General features: G+C 41.6%; 1 protein-coding gene across 9 annotated transcripts in view; it reads right to left on the reverse strand.

The window, feature by feature from the left end:
• CDC14B (cell division cycle 14B) overlaps positions 1-16,758 on the reverse strand; it is a 112,769-nt gene extending 96,011 nt beyond the window's left edge. For 8 of the 9 annotated variants that reach the window (XR_006792116.3, XM_045882375.3, XM_045882373.3 and 5 more), the window contains exon 1: positions 14,441-16,758. Coding sequence is in view for 8 of the 9 variants with exons in the window: in XM_045882375.3 (XP_045738331.1) it covers positions 14,441-14,600 (160 nt within the window). In the remaining variant the exon portion in view is untranslated. The remainder of the gene's footprint in view (positions 1-14,440) is intronic. The other variant, XM_045882378.3, reaches the window with a different exon arrangement.
• Between the last annotated feature and the right edge of the window lie 1,408 nt (positions 16,759-18,166).

Genomic DNA, 18,166 nt, shown 5'->3' on the forward strand with positions numbered 1-18,166 from the left:
ATGAAAAGCTTTTAAAAAAACAAGCAACTCTAAGTGAAGGGATATACTAAGTGTTATTTAGTGAGTCATATTTCAAAAATATAGAAAGCCTACTAAAGGGGCTTGCATGGACCAGTGATGAATGTGTCATGAACCCAGAATCATAAATGCACCTCAATAGCATAGAACATGATTAAAGAGCAAGAAAGATCACCAGCTCTACTTTTGCAAATAAGTTCTATGAGCTGCCCACTGATATTCAAGAAAATGAAGAAAAATTATTTCTAATGCTTCCAAAGTCAAGGCTTTTATTACTGAATCTTGATCCTATGAGAAAGCTTCAGCATTGTTAAATTCCACCTCTTACAAGATTAGCAGTATGACTTATTTTTTGTCCTCCACTAAGAACAACAGACTGAATTAATGTTTCCAAAGAAAAATGAAAAGGGACTATACAAGACTTTAATAATATGGGAAAAGCAGGCACCTGGGTGGCTCCGTTGATTAAGTGACTTGATTTTGGTTCAGGTCATGATCTCAGGGTCATGAGATTGAGCCCCGTCCTGGGTGGCATGGAGCCTGCTTATGATTCTCTCTCTCCCTCGTCCCCTCCCTGCTGGCCTGCTTGCTCTCTCTCTCTCAAGAAAAAAAGAGAAAAAAAGACCACAGTAAACCTCATACATACATTACTTACATAAATAAATAAATACATACACATATATATACATACATACATAAAATAGGGAAAGCATCTCAAAAGGTAGGAAATAGCACTTAACTTACACCATATATGGTAAAACTGTGATTTCTCTAATTTATATTGGTGTAATGTTTACACAAGTTATCAACTCTTGAGCAATTAAACTAGCATACTGATTCATTTTGAAACATTCCCAAGAGTACCTGACACCTTGTTATCTGGCCTTATTAGAAATAAATGACAGGGGCACCTGGGTGACTCAGTTGGTCAAGCATCTGCCTTCAGCTCAGGTCACCAACCCGGGGTCCCAGGATCAAGGCCCTCGTCGGGCTCCCTGCTCACCAGGGAGTCTGCTTCTCCCTTTGCCCCTCCCCTGCTCCTTCTCTCTCTCTCTCAAATAAATAAATAAAATCTTTAAAAAATATATTTAAAAAGAAAGAAAGAACATAGGGGCACTTGACTGGCTCAATTGGGAGAGCATGTAAGTCTTAATCTCGGGGTCATGAGTTCAAGCCCCAGGTTAGGCGTAGAGATTAAATAAATTAAAACTTTTTAAAAAAAATAATAAATAAATGACATAAGGTGGTTGACTTCACATTCTTGCACAAACTTCATTTAGCTGGGGATGAGGAGTTTCTGGAAACGGAACTGCACAGAAACCGCAGAGTCTCCATGGAGATCCAGTCCTGGCATTCTACACTGGCAATGGCTCAGCTCCTCCAGCTACTTCACATTCACTGAAGTCAGGACTGTCTCTGGCCATAATTCTTCTAGGTGCTAATCACTCAGTTGTTAGTCAAACATCCAAGCTACAGTGTTTATAAAGCCTTTCGTAAAAATCACAGAACTTCCAATCATCCTTAACTGCATGCTGATCTTTACCTAGTTTCCTTACACAATTCCCTCCAAGGGTCTCTAGCTCTCCCACTGCTTCTTTCTAACAAACCCACCCTGTCCCATGCATACATTTTCTCAACATTTGCTATCAAAAATACCTCACACCCCACCAGGACACAACAGAGTGACAGTAATGCACTCAATTCAGGATAACAGTTGAGCACTAACTAGCTGAAAACTGACAATAGCACTTAGGAGCACACACACAAAATTTAACAATACAGCCTGACTCTGGAGGCACACTGAAGAGCTCCACTTAGACCCTTCCCCCACCAGCACTTTCCAATTTCACCAACATCTCCTGCAGGGCTTTCTCTAGACTACAGGGCCCATTTTGGCCATCGTCACAGCACTTCAAAATTATCACTCACCCCCCACTCTGAGTTACCGGTTAAAAAATATCCCAGTCCCCTTAACCCTCATATGTTCTATACTGCCGTCAGATTTCCCTATGGGATCAAACTCTAGTTAGTACAGAAGTAACCCGCCTAATATAATGAGCATTCTTTCCCACTCATAACCCTCTCACTTCCCCACTCCCTTTGGAGAGTTTTCTGGGATCATATCCCAAAGAAAGTACTGTGTTGGAATCCTTGACTCAGTCTGTGCTGGGGAAGCCAAAACAAGACAATGACCACAGTTTTATATATGCCTATTTATTCTTAGTAAAATTATTTTGAAGACAATATAATTACAACAAAGCAGCACTGCATAGGGTTATGTTAAATGACATTATTTAAAAATTGCTTTTGTGGCATAACCAACAAAACTTATTAATCCTATTCATAAATCTCTAATAATTAGAATAACATTTGTTTTCTGACCATTTTAAAATAAAGCCCTTAATCCAAAGCTTTGATTTGGGAAAAAAAAAAAAATGCTTATTGCTTAGCCTTCAAAAAAATCCCACATTGTTATTTTAGAAATTCCCGAAAGTATCACATTACAAAAAAAGCCTCCTCCTCGTGCACTGCTGGTAGGAATGTAAATTGGTGCAGCCACTGTGGAAAACAGTATGGAGGGTCCTCAAAAAATTAAAAATAGAACTACTATATGATCCAGCAATTCCACTACTGGGTATTTACCCAAAGAAAATGAAAATACTAATTTGAAAAGATACATGCACCCCTATATTTACTGCATTATTTATAATAGCAAAGATATGGAAGCAACCTGGGTACCCATCATCCATAGACGAAGAAATAAGGAAGATGTGGTGTGTGTGTGTAAAGATATATACACACAATGGAATATTACACAGCCATAAAAAAGAAATGAGACCCCTTTCATTTGGTACAACATGGATGGACCCAGGGGGTATTATGCTAAGTGAACTAAGTCAGACTCAGAAAGACAAATACTATACGATTTCACTCAATAAGTGGAATCTAAAAAACAAAACAAATGAATAAACAAAAAGAATTAGAAATGTAAATACAGAGAACAAACTGATGGTTGCCAGAGGGAAGGTGGGTAGCGGGATGGGCAAAATGTGTGAAGAGAAGTGGGAGATACAGTTTTCCAGTAACAGAATAAGTCACAGGGATGTAAGGTACAGCATAGGGAATATAGTCAATGGTATTGTAATAGCCTTGTATGATGACAGATGGTAGCTACACTTGTGATGAGCATAGCATAAGGTAGAGAATTGTTGAATCACTATGTCCTGCACATGAAACAAATGTAACATTGTGGGCCAACTATATTTCAAGTAAAAAAGAAAGAAAAATTTAAAAAGAAAAAGAAAAAAATTCCTTTGTAATTGTGCCTAGAAATGGTTGTCTTCTGAATCTGCCCATTTAACCCCTAAAAATTTATTTGATCAAAACAATCTGAATAGGTTCCAGTAGATAAAGGATGCTTTAAGGTTTATGGTCCTTCTCCTGCTCTCCGGAGTAAGAGAGATTACATTAAAGTACTTTTTCATTTTGGAGCAGAGCTGTTATTTAATTTAGGTTAACTACCACATCTTGATTCTTGTTGCTGGCAGAATGGGAGAGCACTGTGAGACAGGTTGAGGGGGTAGAAGAGGGTATTTCCCCCACACTGGAGTAGAGTCTATCCCCCATCCCAGCAGTCACCAAACCCTGACAACTGCCACCACAGTAGGGACAAGGTGCTGTCAGCAGGAAGAAAGCAGACTGGTGTTACCGTGATCAAGAACGGTTCCCGCTGGGTGCCTGAGTGGCTCAGTTGGTTAAGCAACTGCCTTCGGCTCAGGTCACGATCCCGGAGTTTCAGGATCCAGTCCCGCCTCAGGCTTCCCTGCTCAGCAGCGAGCCTGCTTCTCCCTCTGACCCCTCTTCTTGTGCTCGCTTGCTCTCTCTCGGTCTCAAATAAATAAATAAAATCTTAAAAAAAAAAAAAAAAAGAACGGTTCCTGCTGGTTCTGGGGGTAGAGGGAAGAAGAGAATCTTTTAAAACAGTGCTCAAGCCTCTTTTCTCATTCATTCAGAGACATCCATCTTTGATTGTCCGTGACATTCACCGATAAGCCCCTCTATGTGACAGATTTAAGATATATCACCCTGTTCCATGGGCTCCTATCACTTCCCAGGGATCTGGTCAAGTGTGAAATCTCTATTGCAGCCCTAGAAGCAGCAACTGCAAGGATGAGACCATAAAATGCACTCAAACATATCCTGAGTGAATTTGTGCTTCGAGCCCTTTCAGTCACAATAGTTTAGAGTATATTAATAGTGAAGTTAAAATCCCAACCTCGATTGTGTTTGCTAGCTAAATCCTAAGCTTTTATTTGACAGTTTATTGTCAAAAGGAACTAAATGCATGTTAAGATGATTCAGTTTCATGTATAAGGTGCTTCCAACAAGCTACCTAATGACGGTATTACAATAAAAAAATTCCAAGAGCAGTCTGAGAACAGCTCCCAAAACTGTAAAAACCATAATGTTAATTCTGTTATATTCATGTCAAAGCAATACTTCCTCAGCACCTATAAAAGAATCAGAATGCTTTTCAGTTCTCGGTTCAAGTCACACAAACCAAATCTAGTTCTTAAAATATTTGGGAATCTTCGTCTTTAGTGCCTTCAATTCAAGAAGCAATACTCAGCTTAAAAGGTGCTCTGTGGGGGTGCCTGGGTGGCTCAGTCGTTGGGCATCTGTCTTCGGCTCGGGTCGTGATCCCAGGGTGCTGGGATCGGCCCTGCATCGGGCTCCCTGCTCAGCAGGAAGCCTGCTTCTCCCTCTCCCACTCCCCCTGCTTGTGTTCCTGCTCTGTGTCTCTCTCTGTCAAATAAATAAACAAGATCTTAAAAAAAAAAAAAAAAAGAGGTGCTCTGTAATTACTTCCTACCAATAAATAATGTATTTTTAAAAAACAAACAAGGTACCTCATTTTTAAATTATATCGTCTGGGATGCTCTTGAGATTCAAATTACAGATACAGAATTGGAATGGAGACCTTTTACTTCAGCTGTGTTTTGCAGAAATAGGGTTTTCAGTATATTATTAACTATATACATTTATATATATTTATACTATTCATATACATACTGCATTCATATATGTATATGATTAGTTAGATACCACAATTAAGCTTTTCCCCCTTGTCTCTTTTAAGGTTTAAAACACACACCTACACCCACACCCCCACACTCCCACGAGAAAGACACCTTAAGACAGATCGTTTTCACCACACACTGGAAAAAATAATTCACTTTGTGTAGGAATTATGGAGTGACATTTCCATCACAAAATTCTCTCAAACTGACATTGTGTAAATGAAGAGAGCAAAACTACATAATGACTGATTCCTTCATTACCTGTCTTCACTGAGATGATGACTTAATAGTCTATGCCTTCTCATTCTTTCAGGGATGTTGCTATAAATCTTCACATCTCCTCCCTTCCTCAATAACACCTGGCTCAATCCCTTGTTCAAGGTAGTTGCTCAATAAATATTTGTTAAATGGATACACTAATTAATTCCATAGCACAATTCATACAACTACAAATGAGTATAAATGAGCAAAATGCAGAGAATGATTCAGCTGAGATGGTCCTAAAATGGAGGGCTTTGCAGAATTCAGAATCTGTAATGATATTATGGCATTATGGATTGGGTATAAAAAGATCAATGTCATAAACTGCAGTGCCAAGAAAGTAATTTTACTTTCAAATTAGAACTTGAAGGAACAACAAACACCATCGACATTGGGAACAAGATGTTTTTCTTTTGTGAAAAGTACACTGGCAACCAAATTTTAATAGTATAAAAGTGAACTACCTGAGAAATGAAGTCAATATGTGATATTACACAATTAGAATAAATTTACCCAGCCTACTTTCCTCAGCTTTTCAGACTCCAAGACAATGGGACCAAATCTTTGAACTGACTGGTGAATAAAGCCCTCTAAGAGAACTGCTCCTCTAGAATATAAATAATACTAAGAATTAAAGGAGCTGAATAAAAGACCAAGAGAATAAAGGCAGAAATTTTTTTAATTAGAATTATTATACATATGGAGCCACTTGTATTTGTTCTTTTGATAACTGGCCTTATTTGAGGTACTTGAAAATGAAATGGAATCAGAATACTTTCAATTTTTTAATAGAATATGAAAGAGCTTCCCCATTCCCAAAGTTTAAGTTGGCATTTCATGAGTATTTCCTCGTGCCAAAAACAATAAATAAGATATAAGCCTGTCCATTAAGCAAAGAAATGCCTAGAAAGAACTAAGTGACTTCGCAAAAGAAAAAAACAAATCAAGAATAGCTGTTTGGTTATAACAACTCATTCTATGCATCCTTTCAGCAAGAGGCTACAAAAGTGAGATTCAATTATAATAGAAAAAGTTTAGTATTACCAAAAACATCCACTATCGCAAACATAGCATTAATAATAAACCCAGTAAAATATCACAGAAACTACTGTCAGCATTACCTGTACACAGAAACCAACAAAACTTTTCATATAAAGACAAATTTCAACTTAAGTCATAAACATACAAAGGATACTCTACAGTTATAGAAAACTGAATCTGCTACCCAAGACTAAATTTAAGACAAGCAAACAGGAAGGGACGGAACCAAGAATGACAACTAACAGATTAAATCTACAGTTTTAAAATCATCAGAAAGCACTGCAAAGTAGAGTCAATGATCTGAATACCTTTGTTGGAGCAGTATCCATGAAAAGCTATAGAAAAAAGAGAAAGAGAGAGAAGGGCGTAAAACTTTCATATAAACTAGAGAATCCAGATGAGACGCACACATTCCAGTTAAATAGCCTTGTATTTAGGAAATTAAAATCAATTTTATTTTAGAAAATGTTTTCTAAGGTAATCCCTGTCTAATATGGTAGTCAGCACTTCTAGAAATTAAGTGACTAACCTCAGAAGCTAAAAACCAAATAATGTAAAGAAATGATATCTGAAGATTGGTTAGCTCCTACCAAACCAGTTTCTGTGTCTCTGTATCAATCTGACCACTTTTTTTGCCCACAACCCCTGTACCTACTTACCTCACTCATAAAGGTGCCTGTCCTAAATGAGGAACAGCTTTGAAATGTTTGAAACCAGTCTATCCATGCTTTTCATTCAACTGAAATTATGTAAAAGTAATTTTAATGTGAAGGACCTTAAGGAACTAAGATTAAAAATACTCTGTAGCTAGTATGGAAAGGAAAATAAAATACTGGCTACTAAAATTATTTTGTTCTCAGTGTAATTAAAGGAAAAGATTTAAACATGTAATTTCTTATTTATGTCTAATTCCCACGCTTTCCAAATACATTGGGTCTCCATGCCACAAATTAAGCACGAAAAGGCCCACTGAAAGGCCATTTTGTTTTACTCAAAATAACAACAAAAAAAATGTCCTACTGTTTATAATATGCACCACCAGTATCAAATATTTTGGATCTGTGAAATACTCTTTTAAAACGATGTTCTAGGGCACAGTTATGCTTTAACCACTCTGAAGAGTTTATATTCTATCAGTAAAGAATTTATTTGTTTTATTTTCCATAACCTTCTACCTGAGGCTCTCCCATGAGGCCTTTTCATCTTTACAAAGCCCCCACCCCCCAAGCTTAGCTGCAATTTAATATAAGGCAATATACAGACTCTTCAGTGTAATAAAAATACGTAACAGCCTCAAAAAGGAAGAAACGGCTCTGGTTTATTCTTCCTCTTACAAGGAATCTTTAAAGAGAAACGGTAACATTTTTCCCAAGGCAGAAAAAATTGTCAACGCAGTGCTAAATCTCTTCCAGTGCTTTGACAAATACTGAACCAGCCTCATCCGGAGCGCTTCTGCCCTGAAGATCATTCTCAGAAGCAGAGAAAGGAACACACTTGCATTTTCACTGTGCTGATTCACTGAACCTTTTGTGCATGTACACGTATGGGGGAAATGTTTGCTTCTGAGCTGGAAACCTTTCCAGCCATGGTGACTGTCTCAGTCTGCCCTTGGTATCCCTGGGCCACTGCAGGCGCCCTTGTAATACTAGAGACCGTTTATGGAGCCTGGCTGTCAAGGAGGCACCAAGCCAGGCACTTCACATGCATCTGCTTCAGTTCTTCCAACAATGCTATGCACTTTTTACTTTCAAACAGATGAGAGAAAAGAGGCTCCAAAAGGTTATTAACAATCCAGCTGTGTTCAGTTCCCCTGAAGGCAGACACTAGCTGTCCCTGGTGTCTGCATGCCTAACCACTAGAATTAACTCTTCAAATACCCAATGAACACAGTTTTTCATCCCCAAAGATTTCAACCATGATATGGCTCCTCTTTAAGCTAGTTATTCCTCAGACCCTCCAAGTTTTAGCTAGTTTACCCCCAGACCTTCCAAGTTTCATTTTCTCAATTAGCACGGAAAACTCCATGAGAACAGGGATTATCTCCAGCAGTGACCTATTTTTACCATTTGAGGGGAAGGAAAAAAAAAAAAAGCCTGGCAGAGTAGGTATTCATTACAATTTGGTTGAATGAATGAACTATTTAGAAAATCTGGGCTGTGATGACAGCCAATATGGACAACAGCATGAGTGCAGGAGGACCTGAACTGTGTATGTAGTTTCCTCATGTTTCCAAATTCACTAGGTAATTATCTAAATTCAACTTTACAAGCTACGACTTATGGAGTATCTACTAGGACATCACCTGCTAGTCTATGTAAACACACGACTAAATAGTACATGGCCAACAAATCATTTATGTACAACTCTGCTGAAATAGCTTTATCTGTTGGAAAGAATAAAAGCCAGGTAGTATGGCTTTCCCAAAAAGAAAGTGCATCAATTTCGTCAAAATCACTTATCTCTTGTGTTAGCTTCTGAGAGAAAAGTGGATGGTTGTGGTATTTCAAGATGATCTCTTGAAATTCTTTCAATAACAAAACACCTGTCCTGTCAATTCAGAGATCCCCAGAGACTATCTCAGAAACTTCCAAGAAATGTCACTGGTACGCACCCAATGCCATCCTTCCATTCTAAAAATCCACAACGTGGTTTCATTCCAGCTCTCCCCCACAAAAACTGGTGAAATTCATTCCCATTCCAAGGCACAGAGAAATTACAGCAGGCACCGAATGGCGACTCCTAGCATTAGTACCATCTCTGTCGTCCAGTTATTCCACTTTCCCTTCATCTCTGTGCCCAACCACTCTGTCCACTGAAACAGTAACAACACAACTATGTTAAGTTTTTGTGTGTGGTGCCCCAGTACCTAAGGATTTAGACCTAAAACAGGTAACTAACATGACACCATCAGAAGTAAAGATGTTGAAGACTTAAGCACATAAATCAAGAAAATAAATTAGAAATAAGTCATAAGCAAGAAGGAAAACGAACACTACATACTTTGATGAGCTTCAATTATTGAAACTCAGTAATCTACTACATGAAAGTCTTGAAGAAAAATGAATTTATTTCCTCCTTGAATCAGTGCCTTGGTAACTGTATTCCTTTTTTATCAAGAAAAATACACTTCTATCACAGCAAACAATGAATATGAAGGACTATTTTACATAGTAAGAATTCATTAAATACTTTTTGAATTAATGAATAAATTTTCCCTGTCTAATAATGTCTAATGTGAATTTTTTAAATCCTAAAAAGAAAAGAAGGGGGGTAGAGGCAGGGCTATATCTGTTTAATTTGATGAGTATCTGATATACCATTAATTGGTGCTTTTAAATGACAATCCTGACCTCAACTAGAGCTTCTCCAATAAAATTATTTACTGTTATAATATAGACAGTCTTAAAGAGAGAGACTATCATGGCAGATACTGAAAGAAAAAAAAATTTTTAAGACAAACCACCAAAAATCTTTTTTAGCCAATAGTTATTACCAATTACTTTTACTAGTCAGAAGTTTAAAAAATAAAGAAGTAAAATAAATTTAAGTTCTGTACCAACTATTAAATCCTATAAATTATCAAGCATAGGGATAATACAATAATTTCAGTCTTTAAATTTTTTTCCTATATTAATAAAGAGGAAAGGAGAATGTACACTATCATTTATGGCCCTATTTAAGGGATAGGAATATAGAGATAAAAAGATTCAGACTTCTGACTGCAAGGAGGTTCATAGGAAAATCAAAAACCTGTGTCCAACATTTTTCCTTTGGTACTTCTCCCATCTTGAGAGAGATCTAATTCCAAAGCCGACCAAAAACCCTCTTCTCTTCCCTTCTTCCCCAGCTTCCCTGACTGATAACAACTCATTCTGATTATATCTTTACTCAGTATCTCTTTCACATTAATGTATAGTTTACAGTTTTTATCTTTTATGATCTTTTTTTTAACATAATACACTGGAACTGCACCAGGAATACAGCTTATGTAAAAATCCACGTCATTGCACATGGCAAGAACTGAGTAAATGGCCAATGAGAGGTAGATGGCGTCCACATGGGAATAAAACATCGGTCAGCTCCTAGTAAATGGCCAGTGTAGCCAGGTGGCTGGCTAGAAACTAAAAAAAGTGACCACATAACAAAGGACTACAGGGATGGGGCGCCTGAGTGGTTCAGTCATTAAGTGTCTGCCTTCGGCTTAGGTCATGATCCCAGGGTCCTGGGATCGGGCCCTGCGTTGGGCTCCCTGCTCGCAGGGAGGCCTGCTTCTCCCTCTCCCATTCTCCCTGCTTGTGTTCCCTCTCGTGCTCTCTCTCTGTCAAGTAAATAAATAAAATCTTTAAAAAAAAAACCAACCAAACAAAAAAAAAACAAAGGACTACAGGGAACAAAAATAGGCATTAAGCATCCTGTATTAAACATATACACCAGGGGTGCATGGGTGGCTCAGTCAGTTAAGAGACAGACTTTTGATTGCGGCTCAGCATCCTGGGATGGAGCCCCAATGGGCTCTGTGCTCACTGGGGAGTCAGCTTGAGATTCTCTCTCTTCCTCTCCCCACCCCCCCAAATCCCCCCACCGCAGGCACTGGAACTCTCTTATTCTCTCTAAAATAAATAAGTCAATCTTAAAAAAAAAATGTATACACCACCATGAAATATACTGCAATCTATGGGAATGGAATTTGACTTAACAGATAAAATAGGTTGCAATAAAAATAACAAGGCAATAAAGTAAAAAAAAAAAAATAATGTATTTAAGGGCAGAGTGGGCAAAAGTGATAATGTGCATTAAGTTTTATGAACCAACCCCACTGGTAAAGAATCTTCACAATCCTGTAAAAGGTGTTGGTAAGGATGAGGAATAAATTGCTGGTGGGAAATGCTGGTGGTACAGCAGCTTTGGAAAAGTCTGGCAGGTTAAACATGGCGTTACCATGCAAACCTGCAATTCCACTCCTAGGTGTGTATATGCAAAGCAACTGAAAACATCTCCACACAAAAACTTGTACATCAATGTTCATAGCAGCATTATTCATAATCACCAAAAAAAGTCCACCAATGAATGGATAAACCTCTATATATTTTGGCCTGGCCTCTTCACTTCTACTTTGCTCTGCAGAGACAATCATACATGTAGGCAGATACATACACTGATGCGACTGCTGCCATTTACAGGGACTGAAAACCCCCCACATAACCATTTACTTATTGTCATTATATAAATCACAATTCAGCCATACTATGCAATATCATACAGCCATTAAAAGAGGACTCTTCTTGCTGATATGGCACAATTTATAGAAACTTAAGTATGCACAGAAAAAGGAAAGAAAATATTACTGGAGAGACTAACTATATATATCTCCTTTCCTAATGCTCAACTTGAAAAATATTAAGAAAACAAACTGAGGGAAAAACAAGTTGGGGAGGATGGGACCAGGTTGCCACTTGTTGATGAGGTTTCAAGCCTTTCCTCCAAACCCAATAAAAAGTAATCTGCACCCTGCATCCAAAGTTACTTTATTTTTTTCACCCCATTGCCCCAAAGTTACTTTGATTTGTCTTATTTGTCACCCTGAAACAGACTGATTCAGTATCATTTTTCTAAGAAGCCAAGACTGTCACTAAGGGATACCTGGAAGAATTCCAGGCAAAGTTGACTCCCTTACGTCCCCCTTTACACTGAGACTGGACCCTTCCATTATCTGGGCTTATAATCTAAACAGCATTTTGATTTTATATAATGCACCACCTCTTTCCTCAATATTCGGCTTAGCAATATTTTCTGAAGTTAAATCATTATTGTGTTCAGCAAAGCCCGCCATGAAGGAGGAAGAAGATCTAGCCCAATGGCTTGACTTTACAAAACTTCCTTTTGATGGAGACAACCTAAATGCTCATCAATAGGGAGCTGTCTTGGGGCACCTGGGTGGCTCAGAGGGTTAAGCGTCTGCCTTCGGCTCAGGTCATGATCTCAGGGTCCTGGGATCGAGTCCCGCATCGGGCTTCCTGCTCCTTGGGAGCCTGCTTCTCCCTCTGCCTCTCTCTCTCTCTGTCTCTCATGAATAAATAAATTAAAAAAAAACTTAAAAAAAAAAATAGGGAGCTGTCTAAACAAATTATAAAACATATGTATTTAGGGGGCGCCTGGCTGGCTCGGTCGGTAGAGCATGCGATTCTTGATCTCGGGGTTGTGAGTTCCAGCCTCACGTTGAGTGTAGAAATTACTTAAAAATAAATAAATAAAATGAAATCTTAAAAAAAAAAACACATATTTAAATCCACATGTACTTTATAATTTTATTTTCTAAAACCGTATCTACTTTGGCCTACGCAGTAATTAAAATCAAATGAAGCAGTTTTGCATGTACTAACCGTTCTGCTAAGAGATAATACTGCGAAGAAAAAACAATGTGCAAAACAACATGTATGCTACCATGCTTGAGTATGATAGAGAATACACAGGTGTATACACACACAGTCTCTTTCTGGAAGGATTCATAGGAAACTCGAAACTTCAGTTGCCTCTGGGGAAGGACACCAGGAGGCTGCGATCAACTTTTCACTGTAAACTCCTGTGCACCTTTGGAACGAAGGGTGCGTTACTTGCCCTAAAATTAAACGCTATGAAGCGAGGTTCCTTTGAAGAGGTATAGACAACAAAGGCGTAAGGAATGTGTGGTGTCGTTACCCGCCCCCCCCTCCCCCCGAGCCCTCCTTGGCGAGGCTATCTCCCCGGGAGTGCACCGCCTGTTGGGACCCGGTCTCAGCCTCAGAAAGCTGGCTGCATCTCCACCAGCGCCACGCGCTACGGTGGACCCGGGCAGGTGCCAGCCGGAGACGGGCATTTAAGGCAACCCCTTCCTCCCTCCACAGTTCCCACGGGCCATCCACCCCGCGCCGAGAAACCTTCCCCTCTACTCGCAGCTTTATTAAAATGGACCTTCAGTTTCCAACTGTCCATCAAGCTAGAAAACAATTTCTACTAAATTTGTGTTTGCCCGAACCCTTTCTAAATTAATATTCTGAGCACTCCAGCTCACCTGGCTTATCAAAGGCTAAGGGCGGGAAACAGTTTATATATAAAATCCCACACGCCAAGGCTTACACATCCCGCGCCACAGAAAACACTGCAAATTCCCTCAAAATTGTAGACAGCTATGCTGTTTACAAAGCGTTTCCACATACATCATCACATTTAATGCCTTCACACGCTTTAGTGTCAATCCTGGCAAATCCAACAGCTGCCAAATTGGATTTATTAGTCTTCAAGAACTGTAGAATCAGCGCTAATAAGAAAACAGCTATCAAAGGGCTGCTTTTCTACCTGCTCTGGCTGGCTGCGATTTCTCAAAAGTAACAACTCTGGGCATTCGGCACGCAGAACGGCTCACAAACCATCAGTGTGACACATTCCTTGTGGAAGCAAGGGAGAGGAGCTAGCGCGAGGAGGTCCGGGTGTGCTCGCGCGCGCTGGGGAGGGGGCGAGGGCGGTGCGCACCCGCGCGAGGACGTGGGAACGCCGCACGAGGCGGGACTCCATTTCCTCCACAGCAGCCGAGGTGGGGCGAACGCCCAACAAGCAGGGCAGCTGCTCCCCGGCCGGCGCGTTCCGCGCGCTCGGAGAATCCTCTGGGCTGATTCAGAGGTTCAGGCTCCTGTGAGGGCCAACCGAGCTTGCAGCCCGGGGAGGCGCTATCAACCCGAACTTAGAAAAAGCCTGAGGCGCCGAGCTGACGCCAGCAATTTAAGAAAGGTGACCCTCGCGGCCCATCTTGCCGGGGTAGGAGAGTGCAAAACGGATAAAGTTACAGCTCGCAACACACGCAGATGGAAAGTCGGGGTAGGGGGGCGCTCCCAGGGAGCCGGGCCGCTGAAGGGGGTGTGGCCGGTGGGGCTTTTATGGGAGTGGGGGCGGAGGCGTGTCAGTCGGGCCCGGGAGGCGCCTCCACTGCCTGGGAGGGTGGGCTAGGACCCCCGCGCGGGGTGCCGAGTGCCTGGGGCGCCCCGCCACGCGCTCGCTCGCCGGCTCACCGGTGATGTCCAGGTACAGGTCGTCCTGCTGGTCCAGGCGGTGCAGTTCCTGCGACGTGGAGCTGCGGCTCTTTTTCACTCCCTGCGAGGACGCCGAGCAGCGCCGCGAGCAGGGGGGCGCGGCGGCCCAGCTCGGCCGCCGCTCGCTCTTCCGCTTCATGGAGGCGGCCGCGGCCCGTCAGGGGGCCACGACCATGGCCCCGCTCGCCCGCCGAGGCCCCCGCCAGCGCCGCGCGCGGGCGCTCGGGGCGGCGGGCGCGGAGCGGCGCTGCGGGGACGGCGGGCGCCGGTCGAGCCCGGCGGGAGGCGGCCGCGCAGGAGCCGGAGGAGGGGCCGGGCCCACCGCGCCTGCCCCGCTCCCTCCTGCGGCCGCCGCGGGACCCGCGCCGCAGCCCTGGCTACAGCGCCTCCTGCCGCCGCCGACGCCCCCCAGCCCGTCCCCAGGTGCCCGCAGCCCTCTGGCGCTGCCGAGGCGACGGTGCTGCCGCCGGCTGCTGGGGCTGCCTGGGGTAACCGCGCGCGCCCACCGCAGCCGCGAACGCTGCTGCCGAGGCGCGGGAGCACAGCGGGCCGCGGCTCCCGGGGACCCCAGGGGGGCTGTTCCGTGGACCTTCATTCACAAAAAAGGGCCCACAACCCTCCTCGGGGCCCGCAGATTGGGGCTTTTCATTGGTCAGTGAGGCGTGACGTCACGCAGACGGGGCCTTTCTACAGGCAGGTACCTGGTGACGCCATAAAGAAAAGTCTGAGTGGTTCCGCCAATCAAATATAAAAGTGTGCTCGCGACCCTCCGCCTGCCCCCAACTTTTGTTTTTTCTGTTTTCCTCCGGTGCTGAGACCTCAGGTCCCAACTTCCTTTAGTGAGTCACCGAAGCTTTACACAACCCCATCCTAATAACTTAACTCCAGTTCTTTGGCATGTGTATTTTTAAAAGTATTTCAGGGTTTTCCTTGTAATCGCGCCAAGTGAAAAGGATTCTTGCCATGGCTGCTGGCTTGGAAAAGAGTATGGACTGATTAAATTGTCCGCCGCTCTGTAGACTTGAGGTAAAGTTGGTATCACAACCGACGAACTATTTAAATCACCTACACTCTATCGACCTATGAGTGTGCCCAGCATTCAAAAAGACTAAGCCAGGGCTTCTTAGGGGGTCGATAAACCTACCGTGGAAACATGATACACCGTACGGTTTGTCTCGTAATTCCTCTTGGCATCCAGTACTCGCATTTAACTCAGTAATTTTATACACCAGTTGCTGAGTTTTTCTTACCTAAAGTGTCGACAGGTCCAATTATTGAAGTATTGAAGCAAGTGGCGAATTTAATCCTTGAACTTTAATCCTGCAAACTGGAGTCGTATCTTTTTCTTCTGGGTTAAAATAATGCCTGATATTTAGGGAACTTAACCAAAACTGTCATTTTGGAGGGACTTTAAACAAATTTGCATGGTAGCATCTAAGAAGTTGAATAGATTGGAGGGCAATCTTTAGATTTCATAGCCCCGAATTTTACGTCTTGCAAGCTATTCCTAATTTTTCACCAGCATTTTAACGTTTTATCCTGCAGTTCCGCAATTACTGCCAACCTCTAGAATTCTAGAGAAAGAGTCTAGAGAAAGAATGAATTTGAGTCAGTCTCCCTAGAAGCGTCTCAAAAATGCAAATTTTGATGGAGTACTTCCCCGGGGGCTATTTGACTTCTATTGTTTAAGGCCTTTACCCTTTAGCGCTGCTAATTAAGGAGGAAAGGGGGCTGGGGAAAGAAGGTTCTGCATCACTGACTCAGCTGAACAGTCTGGAACTACAGATCAGCCACTTAGACCAGAAGCTTAGTAATCATGTTCTTTCATCCTGTTTCCCCTAAGGAAATCAGTGAAGGCCTTGAATTAAAAATGGTCTACCTGTTTGTCTGCAGGGGCAGCAATGAAGCAAGAGAATTGGGAGCTTGTGGAATGCTGTGCAAATGAGTCTAAATTCAGCAGAAACCTATCCTCCCAGGTCCTCTGCTTTGACCGGAAATAGGAGGCCTTACTGGCCTTAGGGGCTCAGCAGTGGAAAGGCCACCTTTTCCTAGACTATTTGGGATTTTGCAAAAGTAAGTCTTTTGTTTATTGAGGTATAATTGACATATAATGTTATATTAGGTTCAGGTGTACAACATAATGATTTGATATTTGTATATATTGCAAAATGATCACCACAGCAAGTCTAGTTAACATCCGACTAGGTTTTGTTTTGAATAGATATTACATGGGAATTGTTTTATTGGATCCCTAGAGTGAAAGAAATTCAAATACCCCATGATATTCTATTTATTTGAGGGTGACTTACCTAAATGTCAAACTAAGACTGAAGTGCCAAGAAGTTCACTTACAGCAGTTCATTTTCTCCTTCAAACTTAGTGTTGAGGCTGGAAATTCTAACAAAATGCCTATGATTCCAATAAAAGAGAAAAAATATATTAAGTACAGATAATTATGTTGTTTAAGCATTTTCATGTTTTAGAAACAGAATTTTATGGTTTTGTTAGCATAACATCATTAAGAGAAAATATATAATTACAGTTGGTAATTTTGCAGAAATGTTTCACATTCTTGGGAATAGGAAGTCCATATGCTAAGTACACACATCGAAATTTTAAACCCTATTTATATTTTGTTTTTAGGTCATGTTTAGGTAGTGGTAGAAAAGTGCTATTTCTTACTGATATTTGTTTTTTGTGTGTTGCACTTGAGCAGTTTGACTCTTCCTGATGTCCAATAAGCTGATCTCTAGGCTCTGAGAAATAGGCCATAGGAAATGTAGTTTAGTTTGCTTGGTTGATTGGTTAGTTTGTTGTTCACTGTTTGACCATTGATCATAAAATTTTAGAGCTTGAAGGAACTTTACACAATATTTGGTTCAAGGCTGCCCTTTCACAGTGAGGATGTGGGGATGCACAGAAGTGACAGGGGCAGGGCTAGAGTGAGAACCTAAACACTGTCTTCAGGACTGCAGCTTGTCTTTCCCCAACTGTCCGAGCTTAGAGAACAGATGCATCTGGTTGTAATCCTCAACATTATGGGCAGCACAGTGAAAAGCAAAAAAAAGAAGGGAAGGAGTTCTCTAAAATACTCCTTTCTCCTAGGTAAATTCACCCTGAAAAGAATACAATTATGGAACATTTACTTTTTTTGGAACATTTTCTGGTATGTATATTTCAGATAAGTCACACTCTGAAAGTTTGAAATCTTACCTTAAAATTAGTAGAAACTGGTCCATAGATACATTATGTTAAAATTTTGAAGCTTCTCAGGGTGCCTTGGTGGCTCAGATGGTTAAGCGTCTGCCTTTGGCTCAGGTCATGATCTCCAGGTCCTGGGATGTAGGCCCACATAGGCCTCCCTGCTCAGCAGGGAGCTGGCTTCTCCCTCTCCCTCTGCCTGCCTCTTTGCCTACTTGTGCTCTCTATCTCTCTGTCAAAAAAATAAATAAAATCTTAAAAAAAAAAAACTTAAAATCTTAAAAAAATTTTTTAAATGATACTGTTTCAATTTCAAATTATAAGTAAATTATAGCTTAATGATATGAAAATAAATAATTTGTAGGGGCGCCCAGGTGGCTCAGTTGTTAAGCGTCTGTCTGCCTTTGGCTCAGGTTTTGATCCCAGGGTCCTGGGATGGAGCCCCGCATCAGGCTCCCTGCTCCGCGGGAAGCCTGCTTCTCCCTCTCCCACTCCCCCTGCTTG

Source organism: Mirounga angustirostris, unplaced genomic scaffold, assembly GCF_029215605.1.
Source record: "Mirounga angustirostris isolate CCGP_5_RB_7025 unplaced genomic scaffold, mMirAng1.0.hap1 SCAF_15, whole genome shotgun sequence".
NCBI classification, from domain to species: Eukaryota; Metazoa; Chordata; class Mammalia; order Carnivora; family Phocidae; genus Mirounga; species Mirounga angustirostris.